Raw genomic sequence first — 13,198 nt, 5'->3', positions numbered from 1 at the left:
GGTTTGGTTTGTTTGGGCAATATTGCGTGTATAATATAGGGTTTACGGTATTGAATGAAACGTAATCTCACTGTTAAATGTTCTCACCGTTAGATGTCGCCAAAGAACGCCGTATTCTTCCAGTGCATTTGAAAAATAGAAAACATTTTTGAAACTTATAAACATCAATCATCATGTCATCAGCCGAATCCTGTAGTGTTTAAGACAACGACATTTTTTATTTTAAATCTAACCTCAAACTGCCTCTGATACAAGCACACATTGGACACTGGTAAAATGAATTTTAAATACTGTAGCCTAATCATAATCTCTTACTGATATGAATCAGGTTATTAAGAGTTTTCTCTTTGAAACGTAATGGCACATATTCTACATACCATTACGAAATGGAAACTATAGCTAAAAGGACATCTTTTTTGCATAGGATTTATATCTCGGGTATTTCCTCGTATGGTTTCGTTTACTTGCCTGGGGTGATGGGTTTTTTTGTCTGCAGGTGACATACGTTTCTTCTCAATGGGCGGGACTTTCGTGCCTTCCGGCGGCAACCTCGAGCGAACTTGACTCACCTGAGTTCAGGTAAGGGGGTGGGAAATAAGTATGACAGCACGTAGAACTCTTCAAATAGTCTTTTTTTTTTACTTCCAGTCCACAGGGTTTCTGTTCGTCTCTAACTTTTTATAAAGCTTTAGCACCTGAACTCTGTGATGTAGGCTATTTGACCGTTTAATCTAACGCATTAAACGTGCAGGTGGACAGTGAAGCGTCTTCTTTTTAAACACCTGAATTGTTTTATAAGAAGTTTGTTGTTGGCGGGAGAGTAACTTCTGAAGTTATGGCAGCAGCAAATCGCCATAGACGAGTGAGATCTCAGCTGCCAACATGTTATTACGAAGGCTTTCTGGAAAAGAAATCCATCAAAGACAAGGTGAGTGTAATATAGCCCTATACGTGCACGCGGTGTTTAAACCACAAATTTATTTAATTATTAATATAGCCTATATATATCCCGTCAAATCAAAAAATTAATCAGAAACCAGATATAATTTTTTATATTTGTACTAGTGGGTGCAGGACACTGTAGTTCATTTATGTAAGTGAGGATAGCAAAATAAAGTAATCTGTGACATATTATTCCACAAAATTCTTCATACAGTGGACTAAGTAAAATTTATAAAAATATGGGACCAAATATTATTCAGACACTTTGACCTGACCATGTTTTGCTTTAGTGTTTTTGCTTTATTGCTTTAATTGCTAATGATTTTACACCACAGAGTGAACAAAATTAAGCATTGCTTGATAATTGGTTGACCTAAATTGGTATTATATAATTGTGTACTTAGTTTCATAGCTAAGAGCTATTTAATTCATTTGTGAGACAGAGACTGTCGCCTTTCTTCGCCTTTGTCGCCATTGGCTTTTGGCTTGCTTAGTTGGGGACATTTCATTTTATATTTTAACAATATTATTACAACAATATTTTCCTGTTATCTCTGTAAAGCTGCTTTGAAACAATCTGTATTGTAAAAAGCGCTATATAAATAAAGGTGACTTGACTTGACTTAACAGAAGAATGGCCAAAACCAGTGAAATATCAATTTCATATTTTATTACCATTTTCTTAACTATAGCGAATAAACTGATAATGTGAGAAATGTTGAAAGTTGGTTTGACTGTGTGTATGTACATATATATATAGTTTTTAAACAATCTCACAAACGTGTATATCGTAAAATTATAATGTCCTTCAAACAAAGTCTTTACGGGACTCTAAACTCTCATGCGGGAAAATATGGCTTTTATTGTGGGACACGCATATATATATATATATATATATATATACACTGAACAAAATTATAAACGCAACACGTTTTTGCCCCCATTTTTCATGAGCTGAACTCAAAGATCTAAGACTTTTTCTATGTACACAAAAGGCTTATTTCTCTCAAATATTGTTCACAAATCTGTCTAAATCTGTGTTAGTGAGCACTTCTCCTTAGCCGAGATAATCCATCCACCTCACAGATGTGGCATATCAAGATGCTGATTAGACAGCATGATTATTGCACAGGTGTGCCTTAGGCTGGCCACAATAAAAGGCCACTTTAAAATGTGCAGTTTTACTGTATTTTGGGGGTCCTGGGGGGGTCTGAAAACCAGTCAGTATCTGGTGTGACCACCATTTGCCTCACGCAGTGCAACACATCTCCTTCGCATAGAGTTGATCAGGTTGTTGATTGTGGCCTGTGGAATGTTGGTCCACTCCTCATCAATGGCTGTGCGAAGTTGCTGGATATTGCCAGGACCTGGAACACGCTGTCGTATACGCCGATCCAGAGCATCCCAAACATGCTCAATGGGTGACATGTCCGGTGAGTATGCTGGCCATGCAAGAACTGGGATGTTTTCAGCTTCAAGGAATTGTGTACAGACCCTTGTGTACAGAACATGGGGCCGTGCATTATCATGCTGCAACATGAGGTGATGGTCGTGGATGACTGGCACAACAATGGGCCTCAGGATCTCGTCACAGTATCTCTGTGCATTCAAAATTCCATCAATAAAATGCACCTGTGTTCGTTATCCATAACATACGCCTGCCCATACCATAACCCCACCGCCACCATGGGCCACTCAATCCACACCATTGACATCAGCAAACCGCTCAGCCACACAACGCCATACACGCTGTCTGCAATCTGCCCTGTACAGTGAAAACCGGGATTCATCTGTGAAGAGAACACCTCTCCAAAGTGCCAGACGCCATCGAATGTGAGCATTTGTCCACCCTAGTCGGTTACGACGACAAACTGCAATCAGGTCGAGATCCTGATGAGGACGACGAGCATGCAGATGAGCTTCCCTGAGATGGTTTCTGACAGTTTGTGCAGAAATTCTTTGGTTATGCAAACCCATTGTTGCAGCAGCTGTCCGGGTGGCTGGTCTCAGACGATCTTGGAGGTGAAGATGCTGGACGCTCCCTCAAAACTTGCGACATCTGTGGCATTGTACTGTGTGATAAAACTGCACATTTTAGAGTGGTCTTTTATTGTGGCCAGCCTAAGGCACACCTGTGCAATAATCATGCTGTTTAATCAGCATCTTGATATGCCACACCTGTGAGGTGGATGGATTATCTCGGCAATGGAGAAGTGCTCACTAACACAGATTTAGACAGATTTTTGAACAATATTTGAGAGAAATAAGCCTTTTGTGTAGAAAAAGTCTTAGATCTTTGAGTTCAGCTCATGAAAAATGGGGGCAAAAACAAAAGTGTTGCGTTTATAATTTTGTTCAGTGTGTATATATATATGTGTGTGTGTGTGTGTATACTGTATCAGCATTGCTGCTGATGAAAAAAATAGCTTAAGCCATCTAAAGGAGGTCTTATCTGCTGAAGGTTTTTCAGATGGATTATCTGAAAAGTGTACCCCAAACTTCTTTAAAACCAGCCAGAATGGATCCAGCTTGGGCTGGTTTAAGATGTTTTTGTAAACTGGGATATTTTCATCATGTGTAATGATTTTATTTGGCTTATACAGTGTAAAAAGTGAGTTTATAGCTTACAAAACTATTTCTAATTGATCGGATTATTAAAAATAAAATGAATTCTGTAACTCTGTAATCAGATGTATTCAGTCGTATTAGAAGTTTTTTAACCAGTTCATTATTAGACCCATTAGCTTCAAAATGAAAATCATTTTAAATCTCCAGTTTTAATGAAAGCAAGGAACTTATTTAATTTACTGGGCTTCAGCTAGAGGCAACCTTGTGGACCATCTTCTTATCATGACCATTGGTTACTATCTTTTATTGTCACTCATTTGTAGTTTTACTGTAAATCTTTAATCAACTTGTATCTCAGTTTTTCTGTAGAAGGTTCATCCCTCTCTAAATGGCACAGTTATTTGAATTCTTTCATGACTAAACTTGAACATATGTTTGATGTCTTTAACTGCTTATTTTGAAATGTATTACAATGTATGCATAAAAGCTGTACATCTGTTAGTTATACCTATGTATTTTCTGTTGGAAATATGGGTAACACTTTACAATTAGGTCTTATTTGTTAACATTAGTTAATGCAGTAACTAACATGAACTCACAATGAGCAATACATTTTTACACCTTTTATTCATCTTTGTTAATGCACTGTGAAATAACGTGAACAATGTTAACAAATACAACTTTTGATTGAAAAAATAGTAACATTATTTGATTATTATTATTTTTTGCATTTTTATTTTATTCATATAAACAGGAAATGTAATATTCATACACTGTTTATTTGAGTCCTGCAGTGACCTTAACAAACGTGCATTTTGTAATAGCTTCGCAGAAAAGTATTTATGGACACAGTTTGTTCTAGAAAATGCTTTACATTTTAATGTTAGCAAACTTTAAAGACACCAAATTGTAAAAAAAAAAAAAAAAAAAAAAAGTGAATAGTAAAGACACCTAATATAAAGTGACCAGTAATCATCAAGAGAGCAGAAGTTGTTTTCTCTGGTCATCAAAAGAGCGTCACACAAGTGTCTGTTGCAACATGGGAACTGTTTTCCTACAAATGTGGAAATGTCAACAAAAACTGGTCTGGTGGGATGCTTGCATGCAGATCAAACACTACAGATAAAGGATTTGCGTTGTAAAGATGGTTTTAGTAAAGGCTTTTGTGTTTGTTTTTGTGGGGTTTTTTTTTTTACAAATTGGGTCTTAGCTTATATCCTGCTGAATGCTGATAGAGCTCATCACATTTGAAAAAAATGTGTCTTTTTTTTAGTTAATGATTTATTAAAGGTCAGCACAGACCTAAATGTTTTGCATTTTGACGTGCACTTTGATGACGGACATTCTTGATAGTTTGGGATTATAACTGAAGATATATAAAGACTGGAACTAGTTCAAATAAAATATAATCACGCCTTTGGTCAAGTCTTGTTTCTGTAGTGTTCTTTCTGAAGAAAATAACGTTCCATTGTTTTCTACATTCCTTTAATTTGTACAAACCAATTCAGTCTTTCCACAAGTATGTATTTAATGAATAAACTCATGATAATTTGTCAACATTAACTAAAATAATAATTTGCTAACATTTTATCAACATAAACCATTGTCAATAATTACAAATCTATTCAGTTTATGAAAACACTATTGTATACACAATTTGAGACCATATTGAAAATCTGGGATTCACAATCTAATTTAAACCTATACATATAAACGTTATGGTGTAAAATTAATAAGAAATATTTCTGGTGGTTCAGTAGTTATTTATTTCAGTAAATATTTGTTTTATTATTTAGAAACTGTTTATTTTCAGTAAATATTTCCTTTTCTTTTCATAGATGGGTCGTAAACTCTGGACCAGCTTGTGTGGAAATTCACTCTTTTTTTACAATAACACCAAAGACAGTGTCGTAAGTGTTTTTACAATTTACTTTTTGACTAGAAAATCATTTTGATATGCGTGTACATTTTGTAACATATGTATATTGGCATAAATGTATTTAAATGCAAGCTTGCAGTCCTGAAGGCTGTTTGTTTGTATGTGTTTGTCTACATAGAGAATGGATTATTTGTGCATAAACTGTTTGCTTGTGCTTGTGAATGCAGTATATAGAGAAGCTGGAGCTCACTGATCTCAACTCCGTGTCAGATGACTGCTGTCATGACCGAAACCTGAACGCCGCTGGATTCACTCTGCACATGAAAAAGGAAGACATCAAGATGATTGTAGGTGATTGATAATTGTCAAGATGACACCATTTTCCTTTTCCTTATGTCATTTAAGTGATGGCACACTGCACATATCTGCAAAACTAATCTTCCTTTGATTTTACTGCATTACCCTTACAGCTGTTTAACCTTGAGTTATTTAGATCTGTTAATACATGCCCAATGTCATGCATTTTCCTCCTTTTTCTCTGTTTTCTCAGGCACCCAGCCTTGAGGCGCGAGAACTGTGGAAAGGCTACATGCTCTCAGTTTCTAAGGTCAGTTGTGCTTTTGAAAAAGAAAAAAAAGAATCTTTAGTATACAATGGTGTCTAAAAATCTCAGAGCACATCATGTAACAGAAAGTTTTAGGAGTTTTAATACTATTGATATATTTTGACTTTTATGGAGGTCTGTTTGCCAGATAAACCAACTTTGCAAAAGGGAACTTATGTAATAGCTTTGTTTTATTCACCTACAAAGCCAATAATTGGGTGGTGATTTCTGATCTTCTCAACTTATCCCTTTTTTTTCTTGATCTCCAAGGTTAATGTTTGCCAAACCAGAGAGTTTTTCACTTGCAATCATCTATGTGATGAACTGTCAGTACCTCTCTATATGACTTTTTGTTTGTCAGCATGTACCACCAAAAACAGTCTTTTGTACATGTCTCAATCAGCTCCCTAGTTCAGTAGTCAGGGCACTGATCAGGGAGTTGGCCATTTTAAGGGCTGTCTCAATCGCAAAATCATTCAGGTGCACTGAAATGTTCACACCCTAAAAAGTTCCACAAAGCAAAACCAGGGAAGCATCGATGCTCACGGAAATTCTGAAGCGTGTCACGTGTTTTTAAAAAACGAAATGTTATTATGTTTTAGCATGAACATACATTGCTAGACAGGTAATGAACATAGTGTAGGAAACACATTCTTTATTGAGAATGTGCTGTTTTGTTGCTGCAGTCATCAAGTCCAACTAAGGCAGTGCACATTGTAGTTTACATATATTTTAGGGGCAGTTCTTAGAAATGGAGACAAAGCACCTGGCTGACGACCTGAACCAAAGTATGCAAATAAAGTATACAGTTATAGGAACCCACCTCAGACTCTAGAGTATCACTATAGTCCTAATCCAATCAGCATAATAATCAAAAAATGGGACAGGGGCTTCAAGAGCCATTAAAGACAAAAGCTGAGAGTTTCCGTAATCTGGCTCATTTGATTTAAAATAAGAGAACAGGACTGGCAGAAACCTCCTGCTAGGAACTTTGCTTAACAGAATCATTCATCTGATATCATCATCTTAACCTTAAATGCTAAATACAATGTACTTCACCTTAGTCTTTCATGTGATGTTATGTCAGGATGTAGGATCAGCAGATCTTAAACATATTCTTAAATTTGTAATCCCACTCTAGCTAACATTTATAATTAATTTACGGCTTACGTGTTGCAGGGATATGTAACAAAGTATTTATCGTAATGTACCTTTAAATTACATAAACATGTCAGAAAGATATCTCTGCTGCTGTTGTTCATAAATGCCAGACGCTGAACAACGAGGACTTAGGAAAATAGAGCCATCAGTGTCCCAATGTGTAGGGAGTCAGGGTCCTTACCAGTGCCCGGATTCATGCACACGATATACTGATTCACAATAGGGAGCTGAATGAAATGTTACCCATACACAGTCAGATAAATACCGGACAATAATTCTCGATGTTTCTGTCCTCCAGCTATCTGTGCCAGCTCTGAACCTTCTGCCTGGCCAGATTCACATGATGAAGGAAACAATTGACAAAGAGACAAAGAGGCAGCGGCTTCTTTCAGCTCCACCACCATCCCAGGATTCTGACCCATATATTTACGTAGTGCCAGACATGCCTTTGTAAGTTAAAACCACTTGCTTTATTAGCGTTAATGTAATGTTAAAGATTAAAGGTGATGTGTGTAATATCTTTGTTTAGTATACTTTCTCCTGTCCCAGCTTAATAAGCAGAGGCATCAAACAGATAGTCTCACTCCAAACTCACACCATTGGTTGACCAACCCAACACAGCGTTAGCTCAACCAGTAGTGTTAATCTGGGGTGGCGCTAACTGTTTGCCTGACCAATGGCAGATGGGGAGAGTGTTTGGGGAAACACAAGTAGGAAATTACACACTTACACACTACACACTTCACTTTTAATAATGTATTGTTCTGTAAGTTACCACATTTACATGCATTCGAAAATGCAACCTTTTCCATTTCCTTATGCCATTCAAAGGATTGCCACACTCTAATTTTTGTTCCAGACTGTGCTACTAAAGTAACAGAAATCAGCTTACTGGTGGCACGGCATGTAGGAGGGCTTGCGTGTACATGAGAAAACCACTTTCGTGTCTTAAAATAACCATGAAATGAAAATGGACAATTCTTGTTGTTTTTTATGAAAAACGGCAGTATTTGTTATAAATTATTTATCGGTGCACATCTTTTGTTTAAATTCACATGCCCTCATAATCTTTAATTCAATAGGGAAAAAAGATGATCGCAACTTCTGTTTCATGACCACTTTAAAGAAAACTTTCTTGCAATTTCTGGTGTGCTTGTGAACATAGTGACTGAGTGAATTAACATAACCATGCCTGTTATTTAATATTCAAATGATGCTTTGTGCAGTTGTTATCATAATGTCACTCGCGTCGAAGCTGAAATCTTATTGGAAAGGAACTCTGAACAGGGAAACCTACTCCTGCGGCCGGGTCAAGATGGGACGTCTTTTGCTCTCACCACTCGCCAAGATATTAACAAGTAAAACACACACTCTCATCTGTACTCGGTACAGAACCATGTTGAGTCTATTTGCTGGACAGACAGCTTGTAAATGCATTATCAGAGATTGCTTTATTCCCTTCATTTATTGTTATCTTTTTCTTCTGAATTGCTCCTCAGTCTGACTCAAAAGTCTTGAACCTTGCACTTTGATCTGATGAATAAAACATGTTACACAATACTCGGCATGTTCTAGGAAGATCTGGTTGAATAAAACTGAATATAGCTGTGTCAGTTAAGAATGAATATCCTAAATAGTCAACTCTTGCGCCCAACAGACCAGTATTCAAACATTATCGTGTGTCTCGGAGGCCTGAAGGAGGATTCATCATTGCCCTTGAGACTCCTGTAAGTAATACTTTGTTTTTTCATTTTCAAATCACTTTAGATTAAAAGCCTGTGATCAATAGAAGATTGTGTTCACAAGATGCACAATAAAAGCTTGAGTCTAATAGGAACACTCTCCAGAACATCTAAGGATTCGTTTAACCATCTACAAACTTGTAATTTTGTGTGAACTCCGAGCTCTTGCGAGAGGCTTAAGGTGTGATTGCTTTGAAAACAAAGAGGAAGTTCTGATAAGAAAAAGTTTTATGGGTCAGTGTTGGGAAATCAGTACAGCTGAGGTGTTATACATTAAACACTTCTTGGCATTTACCACAGAGCTTTAGATATGTTAGATAATTTGTGTTTTGAGCAGCCCTATCTCTAGTCTTTTTTTTTTTTTTTTTTTTGAAAAAACACACCCTGGAATTTTTCCTTCTGTTCATTTAAAGTTTTTGATCTGAAGAAAGAAAATGTGCACTGATGTATCAGACAATGTGAGTTTGTTCACACACCATGTTCACAAACACACAGATCACCTGTGCCACCCTGCATGACGCCGTCACCTACCTGGTGCAGAAGGCCAGTGGGGTTTTGGTGCCTCTTCTGATAGAGGAACACTATGAGAAAAATCTCGGTAAGATACTATTTGTGTTTTTTGGAAAGTATTTAAGGAAAATCTTGTTTGTCAGCCAGACTGAAATACTTGTTGGTATGAATCATCAATGTTTACAACACAATGAAAGATGAATGACATGTACAGTAGGTTACAAAACAGACCTAAATACGTCACCACGTCATAGAAATGTGTGGAAGGCACTTAAAGAATGATTGACAAACTGAGATGAACTATTCCACTGTTGCTCTTTTTGAAAAAGTTTTACTTTTAGTATAAAAATATTAGACATGGGTTTCCGGTCGCCATGATTTTGCCAAGACATTGGGAAAACATTCCTGTCCACAAACAGTCCTAACCCTATCCCTACCTATAACTTATCCCTAAAATCAGAGGTTAAATGAGAGGTGAAATAAGAATGGTGTTTCCAGTTGGCTAACAAAAAAATCGACTATATTATTTGATCTACACATTCAGGTCAGATTGCTGTTTGAAAATACAAAAATGCATTGCACAATATATATTGTGCATTAGAAATACAGATTTATTTGTTATTTTGCAGTGTCTAAAGGTTTGCTTTTCAAGTTCTGTTCGGTTTTGTTTTATTTGTCTAGCCATGTTTAGACTAAACATATTTCTTCATCACGTTTTAAGACTTCTTTTTTTTTTTTCATGAGAAACCACCCAGCAGGAAAATAAATAAATAAATAACGTTAAAATGAGATCAAACAAAAAACAAAAAAATCATCCAAAAAGTGCTTTCAAAATTGGTCCATAACACAGTAAATCACACTGATGCCAGAGCCGAAACTATGCAAATCGTCTGGTTGAGAACTAGGCCTAGCTCGTTCTGTAATGTGAACTAATCATTCCATTCATTTCATTCTATTCTAGTTGAAACTGGTCGTTTTCCTTCTCTCTGATTCTGACTTAAGGACAGCTAGCATTGTTTGTATTGATTGACACTTGAGACACACATTCTCCACAGAGCAGGGGAGGCAATCGAGTTTTACAGCAAATAATAATATATTACTTTATTTTACCACAAAGAAAGCAGTCTGGGAGAAATAACTGGCAACCTCACATAAGCTAGTTCAATAGGCCTGATCTGTACTATACTTGTTTTTTTTTCTCCCTCAGTAATTGTTAAGCCCAATGAAGAAAATGGTGAGATAAGTGAACATTGTCTCAGAAATGTCCCTTCGCCTACTCCTCCGGTGCCTCCCCCCAAACCAGGTAATACATCTTTAGCATCATCTTAAAGCACACATACAAATTGTAAAACATGTTGAATTGGGTTTAATGAATGTCTAACTTCAACTGACAGCTCTACTTTTAGAAAACATGAAATGTAATAGAAAAAGAAATACATTTTGATTTGTATGTTTAGGCGCAAGGAATCTCAGTCCCAATTCAGAATCATACACGCATGAAAACGAATACCTCAATTGTTCAGGTGAGTCCTTGTACACTGAGTGTTTTGCAGTTTTTTAGCTTTCTTCAGTGTTTTGCAGTTGATTTACTTAAACTCATTGTTTCAAATTGTGTTTCTAAAGCATGTTGTTGATCCTGTTGAGTACGTTTTTCAGATACTGGAGAGTATGAGGAGGCTCAGGACAGATGTACGAGAAGTCTTCCCCTACCACGTCCTCCAGGTGACACGAATAAACATTCCAATTTTCCATTTTAATAGTTGCCTTTTTGTTGTGCAATGTACAATATGTCATTTTAAATGCCGTTTAAATGTCTAGGGTCAGTAAGGTTTTTTAATAAAAGTCAATACTTTTATTCAGCAAGGATGCATTCAATTGAGCAAAAGTGATAGTAAAGGTTTTCTGTTATAAAAAATATATATTTGACATAAATGCTGTTCTTTAGAACTTTTTGTTCATCAAAGAATAAAAAAATAAAAAAAGATCCACAAAAATAATGGGAAACAACTTCTCATTATTGATAAATGTTTCTTGAACACCAAATTAGTCCATCACAAGAATAAATTATATTTTAAAATAGAAATGTTAAATTGTAATAATATAAAAAAATGCTACATTGGTGGGCATAAGAGAGACTTCCAGATATCATTCTGATGATGGCCTTTTGTTTTAGCAGGGCGGTGTTTGCCGCATCAGATTTCGATGCCCGTAGACCTAAATACTAATTCAGGTGTGTTCAATATGAATTGTTTTTGGGAGTTGGGTTGTCCGGCCTGATATAGTGACATCTTGTCATCAGAGACCATGTGGGGAGAGATGTTGCAATGATGAACTGCTTTATACATTTTGTCTGAGCAAGTTTGACGTGGCATTTGGTCCAAATGAACATTCCAGCGCTGTCATCACTGTCCCAGTGTTATGCTGGATCTTTTGATTTTGTTACCATTGATCTCAAAGAAAACCATTATAATGTGTTCTGCTTTGATGTAGATGGTGAAAGAAAAGCTTTGGTACCTCCTGGCTACAGTAAAACACCTTCCCGAAGCAACAGTTTGTCAGGCTTGCCTGAGAAATGCTCCAGGCGTGAGCTTAGTGTTGACATAAGTAAGAACACATCTTTTTAGCCATTGTTTCACTCTAAATATTTTACTTTAAAACCAAAGCAACATTTCCTGCTTCTGATATCTGTGTTTTTTTTACTTTGGTTTTGTTTTTAACAGATGAGCTCCAGGACGCTTTTAGGAGACGAGGTCTCCAGGAATAATTCTAATTTCAATAAGATGATGATAATAATAACGGTTTCATTGTTGAACGAGGAATAATTCCTTAGTATTAAGCCAGCAGATGTATGGATGTACAACTTTACTCACCTGAACGCTGTATCTGTGAGATTTGTCCAGTTGGCTGGATCAACAAAAAGGCCCTTGAATCAGGTTTTCTTTATTGATCCTTTCAGCATTATGATCTATTAGTTCTTTACAATAATTTATTAGACCAACATATTGATCATTGTGTGCCACATTGTAACGTTTGTAGCTGCTTATTGTAAATCACTACTGTTGTTTGGGTAGTCAAACTCAAATTGCATGTTTATCTCACTGACATACTGTTGATTTATCACAATTTCAGAGATTATTCATGTGAAAAGTCACATATAAATGTTTTGTCTTGAATTCCTATGTATTAGCTGGTCTATGTCTCTTTTCTCTGCCTCTGATATAAAAAAAATATATCAGGCTTGCTAAAATAAGCGTTGTTGGTGATATGATGAATTATACTCTGACTTTACTATGTGGGGAAGTTGCAGGTCTTCTTTCTCCAGATAGAGAAACGGATCAAACGAATGTTGTCTTTCTGTTCCTGTTAAAACATGACATGTTTTATTCTGTGTATTTTAAGAACAATACAATGATCACGGAAAAAAAACGTACACTGTGTCATACTTTTTTCCTTGTGCGGATGTGCAAGACAAGTATGTTTGGCATTTGTTTTATTGACGTAACAGGTATAGTGTAATAGTATGACTTTACAGTTTGACTTTCTTTAGACAGAAATGTTTCAAATGTTCAGATGTTTGATTAAAAGCATTGCAGATTATATTACATTAGCTTACTCACCCTCGTGTCGCGTCAAAACTGAATGACTGGCTTTCTTTTGAGATTGCTCTTTTCAATGCAATTACGACATGGACCTTTCAGGCTTTACAAATCATTCGAAACCAGCATGAGTGGGATATTTTTCTTTAGAAGTCATTTGATAGCTTCGTGTGATTAACAGACTGAAATTGAATTT

At 36.3% G+C, this 13,198-nt stretch overlaps 1 protein-coding gene across 1 annotated transcript; it reads left to right on the top strand.

Moving 5' to 3' along the window:
- Nucleotides 1–638: 638 nt before the first annotated feature.
- On the top strand, nt 639–12,539 carry stap2b (signal transducing adaptor family member 2b). Its single transcript, XM_056252312.1, has 13 exons — nt 639–928; nt 5,349–5,420; nt 5,617–5,736; nt 5,940–5,996; nt 7,453–7,604; nt 8,381–8,512; nt 8,812–8,881; nt 9,392–9,494; nt 10,614–10,709; nt 10,864–10,929; nt 11,063–11,128; nt 11,897–12,010; nt 12,127–12,539. The coding sequence occupies exons 1-13, from the start codon at nt 836–838 to the stop codon at nt 12,168–12,170; spliced, it is 1,185 nt and encodes a 394-aa protein (XP_056108287.1). The 5' UTR covers nt 639–835; the 3' UTR covers nt 12,171–12,539.
- Nucleotides 12,540–13,198: the final 659 nt, after the last annotated feature.

This window comes from Rhinichthys klamathensis, unplaced genomic scaffold (genome assembly GCF_029890125.1).
Source record: "Rhinichthys klamathensis goyatoka isolate OS25496 unplaced genomic scaffold, OSU_Roscu_1.1 h1tg000094l_1, whole genome shotgun sequence".
Lineage (NCBI taxonomy): Eukaryota > Metazoa > Chordata > Actinopteri > Cypriniformes > Leuciscidae > Rhinichthys > Rhinichthys klamathensis.
The sequence above is the reverse complement of the archived record's forward strand: the minus strand, read 5'-3'. Positions and strand labels throughout refer to the sequence as shown.

What these genes read in the sequence shown, in the direction of transcription:
- stap2b (XM_056252312.1), top strand. Translation starts at nt 836, where the DNA reads ATGGCAGCAGCAAATCGCCATAGACGAGTGAGATCTCAGCTGCCAACA. An exon ending in GTAGTGCCAGACATGCCTTT is followed by an intron (nt 7,605 to 8,380) that starts GTAAGTTAAAAC and finishes TGCTTTGTGCAG; the next exon opens with TTGTTATCATAATGTCACTC. An exon ending in TCCCCTACCACGTCCTCCAG is followed by an intron (nt 11,129 to 11,896) that starts GTGACACGAATA and finishes GCTTTGATGTAG; the next exon opens with ATGGTGAAAGAAAAGCTTTG.